Source organism: Dryobates pubescens, chromosome 19 (genome assembly GCF_014839835.1).
Source record: "Dryobates pubescens isolate bDryPub1 chromosome 19, bDryPub1.pri, whole genome shotgun sequence".
In the NCBI taxonomy this organism is placed as follows: Eukaryota; Metazoa; Chordata; class Aves; order Piciformes; family Picidae; genus Dryobates; species Dryobates pubescens.
The window spans coordinates 17,440,773-17,464,850 of NC_071630.1; the positions used below are offsets into that span (position 1 = coordinate 17,440,773).

General features: G+C 41.1%; 1 protein-coding gene across 1 annotated transcript; it reads right to left on the minus strand.

Moving 5' to 3' along the window:
• Window positions 1-764: 764 nt before the first annotated feature.
• Window positions 765-24,022, minus strand: VPS35 (VPS35 retromer complex component). Its single transcript, XM_054170021.1, has 17 exons — window positions 23,951-24,022; window positions 16,838-16,936; window positions 15,324-15,420; window positions 14,465-14,588; window positions 13,169-13,351; window positions 12,642-12,855; window positions 11,784-11,867; window positions 11,223-11,332; window positions 9,007-9,103; window positions 8,767-8,915; window positions 8,044-8,251; window positions 7,352-7,507; window positions 6,197-6,319; window positions 5,082-5,261; window positions 3,684-3,923; window positions 2,864-3,007; window positions 765-1,688 (listed from the first exon to the last, which is right to left on the minus strand). The coding sequence occupies exons 1-17, from the start codon at window positions 23,951-23,953 to the stop codon at window positions 1,509-1,511; spliced, it is 2,391 nt and encodes a 796-aa protein (XP_054025996.1). The 5' UTR covers window positions 23,954-24,022; the 3' UTR covers window positions 765-1,508.
• Window positions 24,023-24,078: the final 56 nt, after the last annotated feature.

Below are 24,078 nucleotides of genomic sequence, written 5' to 3' on the forward strand. Positions count from 1 at the left end.
TTCCTACTATGTGAATACATCTACGTAAGTATGATCATCATGTTTGCTAACAGAACAATCAGCTTGGTTGTCTTAGGAGAAACAGTATAAATGGATACAAAGCAACAGTAAGAGTTCTGAATGACATTAATTAAACCACTCTTCAAGTAAAGCCATCAGATTATCTCCCTACTCCTCCTCCACTCCAAGTCCAGACTTACACATTAATATACTAATGTCTTGTTCCCTAGGGTCATGTTTGCCTTTCGCAAAAAACAGCACTAAATTACTGAACGCTCCCACAAAGGTCTCATCACTATCCAGTGAAGGCAGGGCAATTTTTCACTACAGTGGGCAACTCAAAAGAGTAAGGAAGTTGATCAACTTTAGAATACTACATTCAGTGAAACAGACATTCCACAGCTTTCAGCAGCTGGCATTAACCTACAGACTAAACTAGTTTTCATAGGAGCTGACATTGGCAATTGTTCTGCTGTTCAGTTTCCTACAGCTTTGTCATTTAATTGCCACTTATCTGTCTCCCAAAGACCTACAATCCAGTAGGATCCTCCACAGCTCTCAGGATGTGTCATAAAAGCATTCTGAAATGTGAACATGCATTGTTGCAGCATCATTTGGAAAAATACTAGTCCAAATCATAATTTATTACATGAGAAAGGCTAGCAGCCTCTCAGCTTGTCCAGGTTAACTGCCTTTTTTGTTTTTAAAGTCCCTACAAAAGATATTTTGCTCTTATCAGAAGGTTCAACGTTAGCACTAGTGGGCTCTGAAGAGACATGAAACAACAGGTGTTAATAGCAACTTTATTGTTTCACTGGTGCAAAATTGTGATATTGAATAAACTTGTGTAATGCATTTTCCCCTAAATTTACAGTAATTAAGGTTATACATATCTATATAGATTGCAATTTCTCTATTTTAATACTATTTCGAACAAAATTATCTTGATAAATATGCCCTGTGCACAGTACTGGCCCTCACTGAATGTCACAGAGCCTTAATATGCAAAATATAACTTCTGTTTTTGAACATGTACTTTAAAACTCTCCAAACATGCATTAATATATTCTAGGTTTTAGGGAAAAATATTACACTTAGTTTTAACCTGCATTAAAAGAAAAGCACAAGCAGAATCTGACATACAATAATTCCAACAATCTGATGCTCTGTAAGGATCAGACACAGTTTCAGATGACAGTCACTGCCAGTTTAGAAGTCTAGTGCTACAGAAGCAACAGTGAATAGACAAGAGAAATCAGAACTGAAGAGCCCTAGCAATGTCACGTGGATTTCATAGAAAGTTTCAGCCATGCTAACTGATGAATCCTGTAGTTGCTGGTCCAAGCTTCCCAATTTGTTAGAGTACTTAACACAAGTGTTTGAAGTGCCAGACTGAACACATGAATGCTAACTTAACTTGATGTTTCTGAAAGGCACAACCTATGAATCTATCTTAAAAAAAACACAGGGTATGTAAATGAAAGGAAGTAAGTACAGTGGGTATCTTCCTAAAGAACAAGACCTTCATAAATTGGCCCCTCAGATTCTGGTGATTCCCTCCTCAGACGCAAGTGCTCCAGTGTGTTGTGAAAGTGTTTGTTAATTTGTTCTGTTTCTTCAGTAGACTCAAGGTTTGGGAGATCTTCTCTTATCTTTTGTATAAGCTGATTCAAAACCTGAATTGTCACCTAAAGGAGAACACAAACAGGAGTCATCAACAAGACCTGTGTATAAGCACATAGACATTATAAGCACATAGACATTAAACAATGGGGGTTTGGACAGTCCTTAGAAATACTTATAAGGCTGTATGCAGACAAACTGTTCGAGACTGCTTTCTCTTGCTCCTCATAGGGCACCTTCAATTTCCAAGCTGTGGAAATTCCCCCCACTGCAGCAAATTAAGAACTTAAGTACTGAACCTGATAGCTTTGTAATCATTACCACAATCTCTCTCTAGTTTATTCAATAGAAAATTTTAAAGCTTCAGTCAATTAGAGAACAATCAGATTGTATGTGCACTCTAGCAGTAGACATCAGGATGATAACAACAGATTTTTAAGTTACTCTTAGTGACAGAGTTGTTGCCTTGGAAGGTACAACTGCCTATGCTGTCAAGCACTAGATAGGCCACACAGACAATCACCGTATCCAGAGGCTATTTTTACGTCTGCCAAGTGCTTTGAAAATCAGTTTAATTTTTCCCTCTAACACTATATAGTGCACCACTATAGCAGGAAGCCAATTCAGTTGTCAAAAAGTCAGCAAATCCCTAAAACTCCATTTATCCTCTCAGAACTAGAGAGTATTGTTTGCTCTTGATCAAAGGAAGACATCAGACAGATGTTGATCTCAAGTGGGTAAAAGTCTACTAGTAATCTGCTAAATATTAATAAATATGAGGTAAGTACCTCATACTGCAGATGCAGAATTTAAGCTGATACATGAGATGTCTTATCTCTTGAAATTAGAGCTTAGAGCAACTACTTGCAGCACATTCAGCAGTGACCTTGAGCAGCTGTAACAATCTTCTTGCTCTTTTGCACATATTAAGTTAGGTGTCTCTAAAGTTAGATGAGAAAAAACCTGTAACATTCTAAGACTTACTAAGTTTTGATCCAGTAAATACTTCAGGTAACTCAACTGCAAACATTTGGTGGTTTCCCCCATGTAAGAAGAATGAAGTTTTATCCACTATTCCACTGGTGTATCAAGAACTGGTACTCTGCTATTACCAGAAGTTATGCCTTCTGTGAGACTACAGAGCAAACTGAAGGGACATGATCTGGAGTGTAAGTGTGAATGAAGAGCTTAAAGAAACACTCTTCAAAAGAGATGCAACAGAGAGTGCATTTCCACTCACCGCCTCATTTTCCTTTTCATAAAAATAGATATATCTATTCAGAATTTCTATGAAAAGCTGGACTTGCAGAGAAGGGTCCATGCACTGATTTGCAATCTTCAGAGCCTTCTTTAGACATTCCATCACTCTCTTTCCTCCATGAAGCTAGAAGGAAAACCACAAAAGTTGAAGAAATAAAGACCCTTAGGGAGTCTCAATATCTCCTCCCTTGGCATTTCCCAGTTGTCTACCACAGAAACAAAACTATACAAACTGTGCAGAACAAGCTGTCATTGAAGGCTTACCCTGCCTATCACCATTTTCAAGTGGTCAGACAATAGAACAAACAGTTACTGAAAGCCTTGGATTGTAAGATCAATTACAGTCAATTCTGTAATATGCACACTAATGCACACTGCAAAACAGATTCCAAACACTGTTCTTTAGAATTCTGACTGCTTCTGTAGTATTTTATTCCCTCCCCTCCCCGCCACCACTTTTAACTTCAACAACTTGTATGATTCATTTGGAAACTCAGTAGTTCATGTGCAAACACAGTTACTATAAATATATGTAAAATGCAGGCTGGACTTAACCAGTCTTGGATTAGTTGACACTCAAAATCTTGCACAGTACTTCCACCCTTACATCTGAGTTATCTTTACTATTGTATTTATGCACCTTAAATTTCAGTGAGATTTAGAAAACTCGTATATTAGAATACCTTCCAACCAAATCTGCAACACTAAGTGATACATCTGCTTTAGAATGGCCTTCAGAAGAAAGGCAGAACCATGTTACCGAGACAGGACGTGTTAAGCTGCTGTCACTTTGTACTTGCCTCCTCTCCATTCTTGTCGGTATTCCGGCCAGACCAAAAGAGATGGGCACAAGTGCTCACAGCCCGGCACTGGTCTGGCTTCTTAAGAAGCTTAGAGGCTGCCAGTGCACACTGAGTCCTCAAAGGCTCGTGGTTCTCCTCACTGAAGCACTTCATCCTCTCAAATGTCCCAATTATCAAGGTGATTGCAGCCAGCTGTGCTTTTGAATCACTGATTTCATCTTCATATAAAGAGAAGGCCTAGCCAGGGGAGACAGCAAGAATCTTAATCACCGTTGTAAAACATCATTAAAAAAGCCAAATCAAACCTGCTAGTGACATGGTAGGAAAACAAACAGTTACACATTTGTTAAAAGATTCAGGCAGGAAAAAAAAGGCCTTCCTTCTTGACAATGCTGAAATCAAGGTAAATCCAAACTGGAATACTTCAGCAGTCCTAGTAAACAAATATAATGTACATATAATCCACAGATGGAGCTTTAATTCAGTTCAAGCTTCTGTTGAAATACAGAACTTCAGTAGCAGAAATAGTCCCTAAAGAGCCTTTGGTTATTTGAAAGACAAAACAGTAGAGCACAGGTTAAATGGTAGGTCAGTAACCACAGAGTAGGTGAAGAAGAATTTGTGCCACTGCTACATAGAAGAAGAGCCTGGAGAGAGAACACGAGACTAAAAGTCTTGAGCCATATCTCTAAGAGAAGGTACATAAATGTCATGCTGCTCTCACCCTGTGCTACAATGGTAACTGATACAAGACAAAGGAAAGGCTGAGGTTATCAGCCACTCAGTTGCAGAGCATGCATTAGTAGCAGTATTAGGGAAAGATTAGGGCAAAGCTTGCAACACAAATAACATGAAATACATCAGCTCTTTATCTCATGGGGAAGGTTTTTTTTGCAACAAGGCAGGCTTAAGATCAAATAACAGGTTTAAGGGGATTTTCAGAGCAGTTTATAATAGGTTTCACTACAAGGATTTTTATTAGCAAAGCCCAGCATGGCAGTTGGAACACTGCAAATTGTAGAGAACTTCCAGAGTGCCTGTGGTCAGGTCAACATCAGTGAGGTAACAGGAGCTGGGAGACAGTCTTCAAAGCAGTAAAGGAACACGTGGTACTGAGAAAGCTACACTCCTCCAGCAAACCAACTATGCAAGTTAAGAGGCACTGCCACACAACATATGTCAAACTGAGTATTCAAATCAGCAGCACAATGAAGCTTAGTTCCACAGCAGCTGGGGAAGCAAGAATAAAGATGAGGAGTTTTTACCTAGCAGCATTAGCTGTCAATTGTTCTAAATGTTTAAGTCTTGCTGGATGGTTTGGTGTTCAGGAAACCTACCAAAGCCAAATTTAAGGTAGGACAGGACAGTGACTGTACTATTTATTTGGACACTCACCTGGGACATAAACTCATAGGCCACAGTTTCATGATTCTCAAAGCCAATTTCTCCCGCAGCCAGTGCTCCTTGCAGGAAAAGACGGAGAGGCAGCTCTGCCAGTTCTGCTTTGATCAGAGCACTGATGGTCTGATGAGCAAATGAGAAGATCTTCTGGCACTTCTTTTCCCATTTGTCATCCTGAAGAAGCAACACAAGACAAAGCTTGAACAAGACTATTGCCATAAGGAAAAGGCAAGCTAAATTGTGGTAAGATCTTTCAGTGCTCTATTCTCTTGTCTTCTGCATGCCTCTCAAAGCCACTCATTTAGTGAAGCAGTAGTGAATGCCCTAGCAGTACAGTGTTCACCTCAGTGGGTCAAAGTATTTCTTTTGTTTACAAAAAAGGTTCACACCCATTCTTCCTACTAGCTCAGAAGCCTTCTGAGGAAGTCTACGCAGGATTGCAGGTACCACAGCTATGCCTGGAATATAACCTAGCAGAAGCCCTGTTAGTTAAGTGGAAATAACCTCTGTTCAGTCTGAAGCAATCAGAAGTAGAAAAGAATTTTTAAAAATTGAGGAGTGTTTTAACAAACAGCATTTTACTCATTTCCCAACAATATACCCCCCACAAAATTATACGTGCAAGCTATCCCAAACAGAAAGCATTAAAAGAGCCAAAACAAACCACTATTATTTTACTGTGTATTTTTTTCAAGCACTGTATGGGAACCTACAAAGAAGCACTTGCTTTTAGAAACATTAAATACTGCAGCTACAGATTTAGAAGTTGATGAAATCTGATATCTGGATTTAAATGAGTTTCATGCCATCACTTGCAGCATCGTGGTTCTCCGTTCTCCATGTGAAAACACACAGTGGTCACTTTCACGACTAAACTTCTCCTTCACCATTCCTCAAGTGGTGAGGCAACTGAATATGAATTGCTAAAAAATCCTTCTTAAATCAGAAAGCACTGACACCTCAAATAAACATCTGACTCGAGAAAAAAAAAATTAGCAACTAATTTAGCATTCTGTATCAAGTGTCAGCATACTGCAGCCAGCCCAAATGCATATTTGAGAAAGCCAAAAAGATGCAAGTATACAAGAGTTACCTAGAGGCCAACTTACCACTTTGGAATTCTCTTTGTAGCGAAAAGCGAGCTGATATGCAGCAAAAACCAAGGGTGGCAGCGTAAAACGAATACGCTGGTTCCCACCTGCACCAAAGTGTTTCCGGGCAGTGTTCAGGATCTAAAACAGAAGCACCATAAGCTTACAGAATTCTTGGAAGAGGTGTTATTTGCATCTGTAACTCAATCTGCACTTCACAGAACGAGAGCAGCAGAAAGACATGGAAAGCATCAGATAAGTTACAGTATTTCAGGGGTGCTAGGCACAAGTTGATTTCAGTCAAGTGCAATCTCTGTAGCTTTTTCTTAGGGCATATGCCCAGACTTTTCCTACACCTGCTTAATAAGCGTTAGGCAACACTTGATGCACTACATTAACTGCAGATACATTTTGGTTTGTGCAGCGAGAAAGAAGTTGCCTGAGCTTGCACTTAATAATGACACAGGATACAGTCTCTCCTCAACTGAATGAAAGTGAAAACAAGGATTATTCTCTCTTACAGTAACTTGTAAGCAAGAAAAAGAAGCCAAGTTTCATGAAACTAAACACAAGTCAGTAGATCTTTTTATACTCTGAAACAGACTACAGAGCCACATGCTGGCAGTCACACCTACAACTCCTGCCATTTCTCCCATCCTTAGTTTCTCATTATGCTCATCCATGACAGCTTCTTTTGCTGCCTTTCTTAGTTCTAAGCACATACAACATGAATGTGATACTTTCCTGCCTATCACCCTTGTTCTAAACCTGTAGAAAGGGACAAAGGAACTGTACTTTTTTGTACTGCTAAGCTTCTGCCCCACTCCTGCTTTGGGATTACTTCTGCCTATTGATAGTCATGCATTGTCAAAATTCTAATTATCAAAAATAGCAAGAATTCCAAGTATCAGAAGAGAAATTAAATCTGGGGCACAGTGCCATTAACCTGTGGCATTTTAGACAGATGGTTACATGAAGGGGTCAGAACATTAACTAACAGTTCCCACAAATTAATATAGTTGCATGCAAACTGCCAACCCACGGGACAGGAAGTTTAAATTTACAAATGTTTCTCAATGATGCTCCAGCTCCCAGCTGCACTAAACTCAGCTAGTAAATAATGCAAGAGCTGACAGTTCAGACAGCACAAGCATTCAGAAGCATTGATCATACCAGATACTGTTGGTCAGGGTCATCTGAGCGCAGGAGATGAATAAATCGTCCCACTAGACTCTGCTCATCAGCAAAGTCCTCAGGGTCAGGATCTTCAGCAGGCTGATCTGGTTGATCTTGGATCAGTGTGGATACCAAATTCATAATAGCATCAACCTGTTAAAGGCAACATGAGCTCTGTTTTAACTGGAATAGTCTATAAGCAGAAGCTGACAGCAACTGAGACCATCTTTACCATTATTATTACTATATACAGTGCTGACAAAGCACAAAGAGAATCTATTAGCTGGGGATGCTTTAAGATGTATTTTCCTCACTCCCTGAAGAAGTGTCTCTCTCAGCACAAGCATGAAAGCACAGTACATAAGAAATTAAAATTTTAAAAGCACTATTCAGCATTCTCTAGGTAACAGGACTACTTTTAAGGCAATTCAGGGTCTTTGTCCAAACCTTCAGAAGTGGTCTCCAGGATGAGGTCAGGTAACAGGCACAAAGACAAGATATTTAAGAACATGGGTGGAAGAATTATCAAGTAGAATAAAGCTCATGCTACTATGACAGAGAGGTGGGAGCATGCAGGGGGACGAAGGCTGAGAGACAGCATGTGCCCTGCCTGAAGCCACTGAGCATTTGTGATCAAGCCTTCAAACAGTAGCTTAAATACCTAGGATTTCACTTCACTTGTGTCATACCTGTTCTTGGGACACAATTTCTGTGTTATAATCCAATACATTGCTAAGCACATAACAACTCATGCTCTTCCTGGACTCGTAATCAAAGTATTCAAAGAGTGGGTGAAAATGTTTTAGTTTCAGAACTGTCAGGATATTGTTGTAAGTATCAACAGGGATTTTCAAAAGTCTAGTCAGCTCCTTCGAAACAGCACTGCTTGTTGCAATACTACAAGAAAACACATGCAAAATGCACAATTAATCAATAGTTCACACATGTTGACAGGATTGAAAGTCTGCCTCAGTATCAGTTCTGATGTAAACAACATCTAAGCAACTTAATGCTAGGGAAAAAGGAAATAAAAGTAAAGTACCAAACAGATCACCTTTCTCTTTAGGATGTACAGTGGAAACTGCACCTTTTAAGTTAATATTAGCAGAAACAGACTGTGGCTGCAAAATCAGCAAGAGGAACGTTCTGAAGTGCTGTAAGGGATGAATAGATGACTATGCACAGCTTGCAATACACACTGTGTAGCTGTACAGCTATGCAGCAGGATTTATGCACAGATGAGCAAGTACTGGTTAGTAGTTTTACCATGATCCTCTACAGCTTGGGCCCAAAGCAGTGATCTTACACATGTGAAACACATCTCTTTGCTATCTTGCCAGACATGGGGAAATGGAGAAGTCAAGATTTTAGAGTATTAATTACACTCCAGAGAGAATGCAAGATGTACTTACTGTTCTAGATTAAGTTTATTGAATATTTCCACAGTTGTCTCCAACACCTTATCAACGTAGTCAACTCTGTCTGGGTAGCACTTCATAGCCAAGTTAATGAGAGAAACTTGCAAAGATACTACATCCTCTGAGGGCATGTCCTGGCGAGACTGAAATTCAAGACAGCACTGAGTTGATAAAAAGAACAGCATGTAACTGCTAAAAGCACCACAAACCTGCATGCAGGGATACCCAGCATACCTGTATAACAGTAGCAACCTGCTGTGAAAAGATGTCAAACAATTTGATATCTGCTGGGATACCAGGTCCATCTTCACGATGTGCAAATAAAGCTAACCTGGTAACAAATAAAGGAAAGCAGCTTAGTCAGCATGGTTTTCCCACCCCTTTGATACAGGCCAGAAAAAGATAACAGCAGAAAAAGCAAGTCCTTTAGGTATACTCAGAAGTTTTATTACAAGTTAAAAGGAAATTAAAAGTCAGAAGCCTTAGAGCAACTAAGCCTGGTAAAATTCCTGAGAAAAAGGGTTGACAGTGATGGCAAGATAAAGAGCAAGAAGGACGTTTCATAATTCATGTTCTTCAGCTCGCAGCAAGTTCTTGGTTCTTTCCAGCAGAGAAAGAGCTACAAAGTAGGCTGATGGAAGAGCAAGTATCCTGCATCTGTTCAGTGGTATTGGTGAAGTCAGACATCCAGTACCATTCTCTGAAAAGCAGTTTCCAGAGCAAAACCAGAATAAATATGCTGCCTTAAGCAGGCTTGGCCTCCAGAGACAGATTAACATGTTTTGGTCTTGCACTGTTTGAAATGATCAAAATACAAAGTGAATTTGAAGTGGAGAAGAATACTGTTTGGGAAAGGGAAAAAAAAGGCAAGAGATTGCTATCCAGCAAGCACCCCAAAGGTGCACCAGAGCTGTTTCTGTAACAGAAGAAAGTCATGGCAATCCCCATTTCTGCAGAAGTCAGATACAAGATAAAAGGAATCACTTGTAGGAAGGCTAGCACCTTACCAAAGCTGCAGCTTAAAAGGTAAGTATTGCCATCTTTGCTTTTTACTGTTAAGGGCTTATTCTACTCTGAAATAGAGGAAGACCTACAAAGATATGTAGGAAAAGGCACGTGATTAAATTCTTAGTTTATTGGCATAGGGTTTCTAACCTTCGATTCTGAATTGACTTTGGGTTTGAAACAAAACGGCAGGTAAGAAAAAGGTCAAGTGCCAGGACAAACAGACATTGAACTACTCTTGTATTTCCTTAGGGTCACAGCAAGCAGACTTTCTAAAGCCAAAACAATCATTCCCTTTTCTCAAAGGGACAAGCCAGCTTTTCTTGGCAGCAGCTCAGAGGGTAAGGCCAGCACGCTCCAAAGTATGAGTAAGTTGTAGGCAGATGGCTGCATAATTACAAGCTATGAATTGTTTAGTAAGGCAAGAAAGATCCCCAAGCAGCAAGACTATTTGCAGAAAGACTCCTTTAACAAGAAAGTCCTAGGAGAATAGGGACTACAGCTTCACAAACTTCCTCAGCAGTCGCTGGAGTTCCACTTCAGTTATCCCATGCCAGCTGAAATAAAGATAAATGCCAACAGGTGCTACCTGCATGGCACAGATTCACATCTTACCTACACAATACTGAAACAGCTAACAACAGCTAACAACTGAAGTCCAAGACCAGGGACAATGTCTTCCTTATAGGTCTCAGAAATTAGCTTGCTGTAGGCATTGGGATTTTGGAGTTGTGTTCTTTCAAAGCTAACACAATTATGAAAAATCTCAGATAAAGGCAGAGCTACTTCCCCACAAAATGCACAAGTAATGATATGCTGGTAAGACCAAAGTCCTGAACAAGTAGATCTGATGTGACCTAGAGAAAACAAACTATAGACTAAGTAAAACCTTCAAAATCCTAAATGACACCAGTTATGTTTAATGCAAATGGTCCACCACCAGGCCTTAAAGATAAAGAAGCAAAACCACAACAAATCTACTCATTGCTGTATGCTAGCGGGACTCAAGATCCTTGTGGTAACAGAAGGCCATACACTGGTACATGCAGTTCCATTCCCTACTGCCTCTTTTCTGAAGAGGCATATTGGGTTCTCTGATGAAAACTGAAAGGTAAAGTAGCCATTTGGGTCTTCAGACTTTCAAAAGGCTCCTATAACTAGCATGACTCTCAAAGCAGAACACTGCAGCCATTTTGATTCAGAAACATGGAACTGGTCAACACCAAATGGTTGCTTCCTGGATTAATCCGTTTACAAGTTTCAATCAGTCTTTAAAGCAGGTTTCACTGGAAGCTGCAAAAGCAGCTATAGAAATATACTCTTCACTCCTTTAATCACAGCTGATAGAAAGACACAGAAACAAAAATGGAAAGCTTTCAAATACTAGAATTATCTGCTTGTGCATAAACTTAATTGAGCCAATTCCCACCCCCTTGGTCACTCACCTGTCAATTAAAGCAATAATTATATTTTTCACATTCACATTTTGGTGCAGCTCAGCACAGGCTCTGAGAAATGGGTTCAGGGTTTGGAGGTGAAATTCATCTGGGAAAACCTGAAGTTTTAGATAAATCGAGTCATAAACTGAATTTGCCCATTGTTATCCAGCAGTAAAATGCAACACTAATTCTAAAACACAGACAACCACACAGTAAACATGGTTTGGGCTACAAATGCATTAGGGTTCCCCAAGCTAGCCTTTACTAGGTAAATGTATGATGCAAGACAACCAAGCAACTTGAGGGCCCAGCTATCTATTATGATTCATACTGCAGGCACTGCTGGCTCAGATACTTACAAGCTTTTGTAACAGAAGGAGGACAAAATAGATTTGTCTCCATTACGCCCATATGGTTAAAAAACATGGGACAAGGCACTGTGTAGGAGTTCCAGTGATTAAGTTCCCCAATTCATGAGAAAGATGCAAAAGCAGCCTCAATCTCACTAAAACTACAGAAATAAGTGTCCCTATGTCCCACCACTGCAACTGAATTGAAGCAGCTCACCTGTATGATGCATTCCATGAGGTACTCCTGAGCTAAAGCATCTCTACAGTTTACAACTTGCTCCAATATTCCAGGCAGAACAATCTGCAATAGGGGGGAAAAAAAAAAAAGGAGTCTTGCAGTGATTTCACTATTACTTTCTAAGCTTATATTCACACACAAGCATTCAGTCCAGAACAATATTTATAACGTCTCTCAGCTCATTCTTTCCATAAAGGCTGTCTGATAAAAAGTCCCATTTTTCAGCAGTTCCACTCTTCAAAAAGAAAACCACCAAACCAACCAAAAAACCAACAACCACCTACTGGTCTCAGACATCTGTCCCTTGTGTACATTACTAAACCAAAGCTTGCAGGTTGTGTAAGCCTGTGCTTCGTGCTTTGCTGGCACATCACTACTCAAGGTCTCAGCAGTACTGCTCAAAAATAATTTTCAGCAGCTACATGGTAGAACTTACAAGTGATAGGCATAAATGATGTATTTGGCTGACTACAATTTCATACAAGTTCAATACTTTATGAAACACAGCCTCATTGAACTTTTGTAAAGGCTATCACAGAACACTTCATGTACATACTCTCTACATCAACTCACTCTTAAGTAACATGGGAAACAGGAAGGTGTTTTAAAACTTGTTGTCAATGTGACAGACAAGCTGGTAAGAAAAATGCACAAGTCATGTCCTTAGCCACACAGCTTCATTAGCATTCAGAACTTCTCATGTCACGAGTTCAAGAAGCACCTGGATTACTGAACTTTTACCACAGCTCCAACACTTGAAGCTGCTCATTTGAACAGCCTAACTGGTTTCATTTACAAGTAGTAATACAAGTCAAAAAGAATGGAAAGAGACCTCACCTGCTTATATCGCTCCACATTCACACCTTCCAACTGACTGAGGCGAACCAGGTTCGTTCCTACTAGGATCCTCAGCTCCTGCCTTTCTCGCTCCCTCTTTTCTCTGTCCCGACTATGGCCCTGGTGTTGCATTCGCACCCAAAGTTTGTTCATCTCAGCAAAGTTCAGCAGCACAAAATCCATTGAATCACTGATGTCTCCAGTGGTTTCTTCACTGAAATTGAAAATGGGTCAGGAACAGGAAAAGCTTGTCAGAGGGGTTCATTCTTCCATCCACAGGTGAATACCAAATTTTTCAGTAGGTAGGAGTAGGGAAGTCTGTAGTGGAATATCTGGGTTCATAAGAAAGGATCATACCCTTAGTTGTGACAAACCTTAGTTCTAGAAGGGGATTCTTAAAGCAGAAAATACCTGCCAAGTTTGTGGAGTTCTAACATGTATACTTCTCTCAAATCTGAAGCAAGTCACACAATTTGTGTTTTAATTACTGGTTTTAACAGAACAAAGCTACAGCCCATCATTCTTACTCTGCTTGCTCGCCTTCATCTGGCAAGATATTCCTGGTACACTGCAGGAGATAGTTTCGAAGAAAAAGGCCTCTGAGAGGATGCTGTACACCACGGCACATCTCCACTAGGTCTTTCAAAATATCTTTCCTGGACTGTGGAAATGACTTGACGTAGACAACACCTACTGTTATGAGGAGATACCTGCAAGAGGCACAGAAACAAACTGTAAAGTCACTCAAAGGCAACAATACATTTCTTCCTTCCTGCCAGTATTACCAAGGCAGAATATGCAATAAGGTATCATCTAGATCCCAGAACTTTGGATAGTCAACTTCCAACTCTTATTCTCCTCTTCTAGAGAGCACAGCAAATGTGAACAGCCACTCAACTTCATTACCATGTTTTGTATATCGCATGTATAAATGTTTAGTATGTATCAAGTTGTGAATGCTCTCAGACTAGCTCCTCTATACTTCCAGCACCCCACTAAGCTGGCAAACAAGCTCTGCAACATACAGATACGTAATCTAATATGGTGAGGCAATTAAGTCTCTTTCACAGTGATCTTGAAGCCAAAGTGCTACACTCTTCAGAAATCCTGTATTCATTCCTTCAGAATCTCTCTACTAAACAATGGGTAGAAGGAACATGCAAGATAGAAAGGACTGGTGCTCCAGTACACCTGGACTCGCCTTCAGATTAAGAAAAGAAACATGTAACACTCAGAGACCTCAATGCTTTCTGCATGCATCTTTGCCTCGTACATGGATATTCACAAAACCTTCATGTAAGCATCAGAAGGGCCCAACAGGGAGAATTCAAATTTACATCAAGCAGACAACACAAATGATTGTGCAGAGGGGTAAAAACATTGTGCTAGTTATTAGAAACTGCATGAAGAAGCAGCTTGCTGTCTTCACAGACTTCCTGTCATGAACATAAGGTCAAGAATTAAAAACCGCAGTATCATTCAAAATCTGAGTCCTAAGTCTGAATATCCAGATGTTCCCCAGTCCAATGGTCACACATTTAAAGATAAGCCTTCCAGTATCATCCCAAGCATGCTAACACATAGCCAAAATAACCCCTCCACAACATATGCAGAAACACAAAGCTTTAATTTACACAGATGGCCTAAATCTTGCCCTTAATCTCAGAAGTCCGATAGCAATCCATTCTTAAAATACTCAGAAACACTATTCACCAGTGCAAATGGAATTCTTGCTACCAAGCAAGCACACAGAGTTTGGCCACTATGCACCAGTTTTAAGAAAAACCAAAGCAAGCAGCACACACTGACATACAGACACTTACAGTCTTGGAATAATATTTCCAGCGTACTGGACAAGTTCATAAAGGTCTGCCACTTTCCTTCCTTTGGCAAATTCATCTGTCAGGTAGACTTCCAAGTAGTGCAGTTCATCAGAAATCGCCATGTCTTTTAATCACAGTTAAGGATTTTAAGTTAGACAGAGTTACAGAGCCATCTGCTCATTGATATTAAGGAGGAAAGGTGCTGTACTAAACACAACCATGCCCAGGTAGGTAGTACTTCCAAAACGATCACCACTACGGGAATAAATGTGCAATATCAACCCCAAGCCTTCAATGACCATTTTTAACATATCAGTAAAAGAAACCAATTCTAAATCAAACCAGTGAGTACATGAATGATTGAACAGTTATGTCTCACAGAAGAATATCATCCACACACTGAGAAAGCAGTATTTGCATATGTCCACATTCTATTCCCCAGTCTCATGAAAAGATTCTCTTGCTTCAGATAGTACAGTCTGCACATGTAAATACATCAAGGTGCTGACTTATGCTTGGAAGCTAACATAACAGCAAAGTGTAGAAAGTAAGTTGGTTTTACAGATTTTGAGGCAGCAAACTGCAAGCAGAGCTTATTTAGAGCTGATACTTGTATAGAACTAGTCTCCTGAAATGTCTCAAAAGACAGTATAAAAGCCACAAAAGACCTGGTTTATACCAAAGGGAAAAGGTGAACTTAAACAGTGAGCAAAGAGTATATTCTCCTACACCGTATACAGACAACTAAATATTGAGAAGAGAATGCAAGTAGATACCCAAGATCAAGACACATTTTTGTACCAAACATATGAACATTTCATTCCAGATTCAGAACAACTGTTTCCCCTTCAAAGGATACAGAGCTCATAGTAGCTCTTTGGAGATAACATAGAAGTCCGCAGCTCACCAAGCATATTGGAAGCATGTTTCAGAGCATCCATGAGTTTGTTTTTGTCCTTTAGAGGAAGAAAGAGAGAACAGTCTGTAAGAAATAATACTAAAAAAACTACATGTTTAGCTTTTTTAAAAAGCATACAAAGATTAAGTAACCATCAGGAAAAGCAGTAATTCTAATACACTCAAGTGATTTAGTATCCAGCTTGTCCTATGCTGCCCATCCTATTTAAGTGGAACATTATGCTTGAAAGTGGCAAGATGACACACATGAAAACAAAGAGACAGAGACACAGTAGTAAACTGCAATACCAAAAAGCACCCAAAAAAACAACAAAAGATTTTGCTTATGCAGGTATCTCTATCCACCACTCAGATTCTATCCAACAAGCAAACTAGAACACATTTCCCCTTCCCCCCACACCCACTCTCATCTCTTATTTTGTTCAGATTTCATGAAGAAACCTCTAGCAGAGAGGATGTGCACTGTCAGCAGGCCATTGCTATAACCAGACTCTTCTTCCCCTATTTCTCACCCAAGAATGGCACCTTACTAAAAGCCATAGTTGATCAGGCTGCATCACAAGATGCCATCACAAACTTCTGCTCTACTACCCATACATAACTGTTCAAGCAGCTGTACAAAGCAGCATTAAGTTTTGGGGGAGAACTATAGGAATTGCTAGTTCTCTTTAAAAATTTATATATAGTTAGTCATTCACAGACAGCAGTGAAAAGCTCAGCTACTTCAAAGATTTCAAAAGCATTCAAGAGTATAAAGCTGCAAGAGGTGATACCTTTCTTGCTACTGTCACTGAGCTGCAAAGTTAATTTTCCTAACCACACAAAAATGTGTGGGAATATTTAAGCTGTCATTGCAACTTTCAGCACTTTAAATAAAACCAGAAATCTGAGAAAGCTATGCAAGGTGACATCACCTGCCTGCACTGGCTACAAATTGCAGATAAAGCACAACCTAACCAATGGTGTTTTCCCAACACAGAGGAATTCATGCCTCAGTCTACAGTTAATCACTACAAGATGTATCCTGGGCAGCAGGTAATTCATCATTTGCCTCACTGTCTGCGGTCAATGCCAAGAAAAGACTACATGGGAAACATAACAGTATGCTGAACATAATTAGTTTCTCATCATATAGTTCCACATAACATGCATTTGAGCAGTAACATTCTGACATCAAATAGCAGACTTGTTCTCAGTTTAGGTTCACTTAAATGAAAGTATATAAATCAAAGTTACATCCTTATAGTTTTACTTGTCAAATACTGGAGCAAAATCAGGAAGATACAATCAGAGAATATTCAAGGCTCACCCATTAAGCAGCTGTTTCATGTACTTTAAAAGCTTTTGCCAGAAAGATGCACAAAGGGTTAATTTCCCCCGCAGCACTAGAGATTAGTATGTGTTTACTTCTAGCAGACACCAAGCTTCACTGCGTTTTTAACGTTACATTCTTACCAAGCATCTCTTCATCTGGAAAGACTGCACCTTCACAGCCTGAATGGCTTCATCCAGGAGTTTTTCCTGCTCATCCTGAGGAGACTGCTGTGTTGTTGGCTGGAAGTTAGAAGAGAAAAACAAACAACAAAACCCCAGAACTCAATTATGATGAAGCTGTTAATGACCTGATTCAAAGTGTATTTTAGAACAGCGCAAGTGACACCACGGCACAACCACTCAGGAGTTCACAGAAATAGCTATGTGATATGTAAGGGAGACAGCTCCTAGTTGTGGTGGGTTGAAAATTCCCCCCCAACATTATGTTGCCAGACCAGCTCAGGTTGGAAGCAAATTAAGCTGTATTTTCAGCAAAACTACAATCTTCACAGAAATATAATGCATATGTACAAAATACACAGTATTGACAAATGCACGGGTATTTACAATTTACAAACAGCACAAGAACCCCCCTGGCCAAAATCCAGATCTGCTAATAGCTTCCCACTCCCTGCCCTCCTCCTTACCCTCTGGACACAAAGGAACAAGAGAAAAGAGCAGCAAGTTATTTTGTTAGGATACTCGGCCAAAAGAAAGAACACAACCAAGGTCAAGCAGAAGCAAGTTAGTCTCGCCCAGAGCAAGGAAGCCAAAAGAAAGTTTATGTATCTAAGTTTTATGTCTGTTATCTGTCCAATGGGATTGTTTAGAACTTAACAATTGTTTTCTCTTTTACACCCAATAGTGATTTATTTACATTATACCACTTTGTGGTCAAGATCTGTGGAAAATTTAAGCGGTGCAGCCTAAAACTACCACATTAGTACTCAGCAAAAAAACGAGGGCAGGGAGGAGCTAGGTTATGGGCAGCCTGTGAGCACCAGTCATTCTTGGGAGCATAAAGCCATGGGGACAAAACAGGGTCAACTCTTCCCTCCTAATATTTAGAGGTCAACAATCCAGTAATAAAAATCTTTAAAAGAATGTAAAGCCACTGCTCTGCTGAAAGCATCGTCAGTTCTTTCCACAGGGCTTCAAAGCAATACGCAGACGGCAAACACTGCAACCGTTTATATGCTCTCCTGTACTCACGAGTTCGCAACTGCTGAGCCACACAACTCCATTAAAGGACAAGTTTCAGATAAGCAAAGGATAAAGTACAGTTGAAGCAATTTGCAGAGGGCAATAAAAAAAGAAAACCTGAAGAGGAGCAACAACCTTTCATGTCCCCACTTGTCCCAGTGACCCTCTTACCTCTCCTCTGAGAGGCACGTTTCAGGTGTTGAACTGTCAACAACTTTAGCCTTTTCAAGGATCATGCTGCATTCTCTTATTAAATCCACTGGTAACAGGCTTAGATTTCTTTCCAACCTAGCTCTAATAGGCCTTTTCTTACTGCAGCTGCTTCCTGTCCTCTACCAGATTGATGAGATGATTTTCTATGAGCATCTTAAAGTTATCCTCCAAGATGTCTACGCTTACTTGGAGCACAACTCCTAATGCTCTCCCTACCTGCAACCAGCCTTCCTCCTAATACCTTAAAAAACACCCACCAGCATCCACCTATTTAGGTCTAGTCTTCAGCAACTCAGTAGAGCTTTCCAGCCTCTATCTTGCAGCTTTCAGATGGCCTCTCCAAAATATAGAGAGAGATAAAAGTGCTCGTGTTGTGTCCCAATCACATCTTCTCCAGTCTTGACAGATACCATGTACACAGCGATTCACACAGCCTACAGCATCAGTAAATTCTCAGCTTGCAATTTATACTTGCTGCCCCCATCAACTGTGTTCAGAAGGTTCCTGGTCTCTTTTGATTAAATACCACCAACAAAGTAGCAGGCCATGAATTACATCATCCCAATGTCTTTTAAAACAGCATCTTCAATACCAACTCCTCCTACACACCCCCATGCCTGGAGTCCCCCCAGGTATCTGTTGAGGACAGATTAAAATTGAGGTATTCATTAAAACAGAGAGGTTTTCATTTAACACCAACTTAATAGCTACAGAGCATTGCAGCCTTGGCACACCCTGATTTTCTCCCATATTTGATTGGGTTCTTGTTCTGCAATTAGAATCTCCCTAAAAAGTCACAGACATGATCACCCCCTTGTTCTCACAAATACCCTTTTCCACATACAGAAAACAAACAGCGCCGTGTTCCTGCCTTGATCACACCCAAATAGTCGATGAAACTCTGCCCATGAAGGTTTTCAATCACCATTATAAACCCCAGAAAAACCACCATGTGAAGCAAACATGTTCTGCCAGCAACTTCTCTGTAATTGCTAAGCTTTATTTATGCCGTGACAGATCAGACTTTCAAGGAACAGCAAATGACAGCACTGAGGCGAGCGTGCAACAATCAAAACATCACGCAACAGACTTGCCGAGTTATGCCTATGCCAGAACGTTTGTCACACTACAGTCCCCTGAACCCATACTGGTGCTTTAGAGAAGATATCACTACTGAGCTGAACACCATATGCTCCAACCACATCAGATCTCTTTGTATCAAAGAAGAGCAAAAAACAGTGCATAAAGGTTAACGCTAACCGCAACCTCCTAACCCCCCTTTCTCCTAATGGGCACTAAGCTTACAGAGCTACTAGTCCTGCTCTTCCATCTCCAGTTGTTCACACTGCAGTGATGGGAAAGTTGTTTAGGCTGTAAAGCATCAAGTAAGCTAGACTAGTCCTGCTGATAAATAATTTTCCATTCATCCAGTTCACCCTACAACCACATAGAACACTGCAGGTAGGGCTGTGAAAAGAAGGCCTTCTAACAGCAACTTACAACATTTACTGGAACAACAATTTGTTACAGCCCCAAGAAGTGGTTGACAAGAGTGCATAAGCACCACTCCCCCTACATTTGCTGTAAAAACACCAGTTACAGCATAATGGCTGCTCTCACTCTGAGACTATGCTTTACACCATACTCATAATGATCTCACCAGAAGCATCTCATTGAGGCATACACTTTATTATGCAACTTTAAACATTATCTTTTAACAGCAACTGGGGAAATAATGGAGTTCCAGAGCCTTGCTCTGTCAGACCTAGCTTTCCCATTTACAATGAACCAGCACCAGCTTTATAACAACTTTCATCTGCATTAATAAAAGACATGAATGGTATTTCCACTCCTGCTCTAAGTATGAGCAGCAAGGTCCCACACTGTATTCAGCACTGGGACTGTACTAAGTACATGACTGAATTCATTAACACAAACATTTCCATGTCACCACAAGAGATTCAACTTTTCCTTCTGTATTTCTTGAAGATCAAGAGTAAAGTTATATTCTGCCCTGGTCTGCTTTGAAAACTAAGAAGGTGACTGGTCTAGACAAAGAAGTCTTTACTACACAGGTATTGCATTTAATCTAAAGAAAATACAATCTCAGCATTGTAGTCACAGGTAGTGAGATCACCTATGCTGTCACAAGCATACAAGGAAGCAGCATAAGGAATTGTTTGTAGCAGCTTTACTGCTATACAAAGGGAAAATATCTTCACAGCAGTACCACTGAACAAGTTCCAACTCTCCCCTACGTTTCAGTTTTCCAAGTCTGAATATTTATCAGCTTACTTTTCTATTTTCACCTTCAGAACTATGTAAGTTTCCACACAACCTGGTTATTATCACGTCATACACAAGGACACATTAAGATGCACAGAGCCTGAAGGGAGGTTGTAGCCAGGAGGGGGTTGGTCTCTTCTCCCAGGCAATCAGGACCAGAACAAGAGGACACAGTCTCAAGCTCACCAGGGGAGGTTTAAGCTCAACGTGAGGAGAAAGTTCTTCAGAGAGTTGTTAACCGTTGGAATGTGCTGCCCAGGGAGGTGGTGGAGTCACCATCCCTGGAGGTGTTCAAGAGGGGACTGGATGTGGAACTTGGCGCCATGGTTTAGTAGTCAGGAGGTCTTGGGTGACAGGAGGTTGGACTTGATGATCCTTGAGTTCTTTTTCAACCTTACTGATTCTATGATGCATCTGCCTAAAATTTGCTGAAGTTGTAGAAAATAACCTCAAAATCTCAAGCAAAGAGAACATGCAGCAAAAGCCAGTCAGCAACAAACTAGAAGGGCACAGACCACACTAGAAGCCAGGTCTGCTGTCAGACACAATATTGAATACAGCTGCTAATGCTCAGCATCTTCCACTTCACATTAGAATGAATTTTCAAGTGTTAGTTTAGCAAAAAAAAAAAAAAGAAAGAGAGGCAACTGTGCTGTGAAGTCCTATGCCAATCTACAAACAACAATCCTGAGCACAAGCGTTTAAAGTGCAAGATACTTAGACACTGCAAGAAAAGTAGTACTCTATAATCAAGGCACAGAACGTCCTGCCTTGTCAACCACCTGTACAATAAGGTATAAATGCCTGCACAAATACAGGATAAGCAATTATGCAGCCAGTTAGATTTCAGAAATTCCTGAGCCATTCACCAATTAGATATGCTGCGAATGTCGAAGAAAACAGAGAAGCTGGTGTGAACACAGCTTTCTGCTTCACTTGTTCCCTACCTTTTTTCCCTCTGAAGCCACAAGGAAGCAAGTGAGCACTGGAGAATGGACAGAGAACCACCCCTTTGAGTTGCACTATCAGTTTCTGCACAACAGACCATGGCCTTTTCCTAGCTTTGAAGAAAGGACTATCAGAAGTTACCACATGTAAGTTACAGAAATCACAACAGGCAGCGGCTGAATTCAGCACGAGGGTGTGGAGAGTGGGCATTTGGTGTGGGGTTTTGTGTTTCAGTTTTGTTGCTTTGATTTATAAATAAAGACTCCTGAGCTGTAAACTGCCTTGGAGAACAAGGATTTTTTTAATTAAACCTCAAACTAGCTTGGAAGAAGCCTACTGCCTGGCTGATCAGAGTAGGTAACAAGTTTCCTCACAAATGACAACTAGAAAAGCATACTATTGCAGCAGCAAATGTTTTCTGGACCACGCTTATCCTCGTAATAGAAACTATTCTTGAGGATACAGAGTGCATGCTACATCTGTTGTGTATAATTCACTTATTTTATAATGCTCAGTTCCACAAGATGACTTCCTAAGATCCATGTTATTTCATATTTGACATTTCACTGCTCTGAGTATGGTTATCATTCTGGATTGATGTGTTGACTAGTTGGGATGCTGATTCCACTTATGTCTGGTAACTTGCAGTACTGAAAAGAAAGACTTTCTTAGCATTGAAATAGAGGAGGATTCAAGGCAAGCTTCCAGAGACTGCCAAATAGCTTATATTCTGGCAATACTGGGCCTTAATCTGGATGCAGAGTATAAACAACAAAGTAGAAAGTTTTGTTTCTGTTTCATTCTAAAGTGCATTTTCACCTGATTTCTCAATGAAATACTTCTCTTCAGGTAACTGATGTGCTTAAACCCTGTTCCATGCATGACTTTTCATTCTGCTTGTTCACATGCTTGTGTTTAGCAGCCCAATAAACAACATTCAGCCAAGCTAGTTTTGCTGCCTCCTTCCAAATGAATTTTCTTTGGAATACCTACAACCATTCACCACTGAGAGATCTAAAGGGAGTGCTACCCAAGAGAGCAGATGGGCTAGCTACAGAAGCAGACTGGGACAAATGGCAGCCTACAGATGAAGCCCAGGTGCACACAATGCACTGAGCTGCTTGGAACTAACAAAAATTGCATAAGGATTTCATACCATATAGGAACCAGCAAGACAAACACATTTTTCACATTTAAACTGATACTTATGGCCACAGAAGGCCACAAGACATTAACAAGAATCAATTAACTAGACTACTTAATCATGGAATGATCAAAACCAGCCAAAGCCCTCTTAAAATCAGTCTTGGTAAAGGTGCTAAAGCCTTCACCCTCAATGTTTAAAGCAAGCATGACCATAGGGAAAGGCAGTGGAGCTTAATTCAGTTTAACACCTACAAGTTTATTTTTTCAGAACCATCTGATATCAGTTATTCTTAGAGAGGAGACAGGAGGCCAGACAAGTCCCAGGCCAGTTCCCATGGACGGGACAGGCATAGGAAAGGTGTGTCATCTTTGAATTAATGACCACGACAAAGCACACGGAGGACAGAGACTGTTAGCTGTGTAGTTAGCATTTCTCATCACCCAACTAAGTACTTTCCATTCATGCTTCAAACAACATTACAGGCTTTGCCCCTACACACATCTCTGCAGAAAACAGTATTAAACTGATACCAACAGCCTGTCTCAAAAACCTAAGAACTGTGCAGCCCCTACTTTATAAAGCATTCAGATAGGTTTTACCCCACTGGTAGTACGCTTTATACACCACACTTAAGCTAATTAACACACCATGATGGTTATAACAGGTACTTTTTGGTTTTACAAGGAAGTTTGATTACCCCCTTATTTTTATTGAAAACTGTAAACCATTTCTCACTAAGAGCTATTTCTTTGTTGAAATTTCTACTGAAGACCACCATTTGTTTCAAAACAGCTCTATCGAACCAGACCCATCAGTGTAAAACCACTTTTTCTGCAGGAAGTGGAAGTCTGGAAGTTGTTCCTGGAGGATCAGGAACAACTTGAACAGCACTGCAACACGGACAAGAGCACATATGCACAACGCTAGAAACGGCACAACCTGGGGTTTATGACAGGTACAGCAAGACAAAACACAATTACACTCTGACCGCAAGTGCACCAGCGGTTCCCTAACAAAAGGGCCTACTTCCCCTGCGCTCCTTCATCTAAACTCGGTGAAAAACAGTAAAACAGGGATTACGAGCAGCTTCACCACAGAGCCAGCCGTTACGGTGGACACAAGGGGCCTAGCCCTTACCCCAGCCCCGCCCGGGCCAGGCGGTGGCCTCTGGGCCCGGCTACAGCCCCCCTGCCTAGGCCAGGCCCGCCTCCACCACCAACCGAGCGCAAACGCTGGCGACACTTCCAAACGGCACCGAGCAGAAGCCCATGGGCCCAGGCCGGCCCCAGGCAGGCTGGGCCTGCCCCTCGGCCACCGGCGAGCGCGGGCTGAACCCCTCCCACCTGCACACAAAGCAACGGCGAGAGCAGCATCAGCTCTCACAAGCGGACCTGAGTCGCACCCAGCAGCACCCGCCAACCACCCCCAGCCCGGCCCAGTCCCCCACAGCCCCTCACCATGGTCGCGCTGCCACCAGAAGCCGCCCCCGCCAGCAGCACCCCGCAGCGCCGCGCACCGTCATGTGACTGCGCCGTCCGGGAGGTGCCGCCCCACCGCCGCGCTGCGCACTTTCCCATTGGTCCCT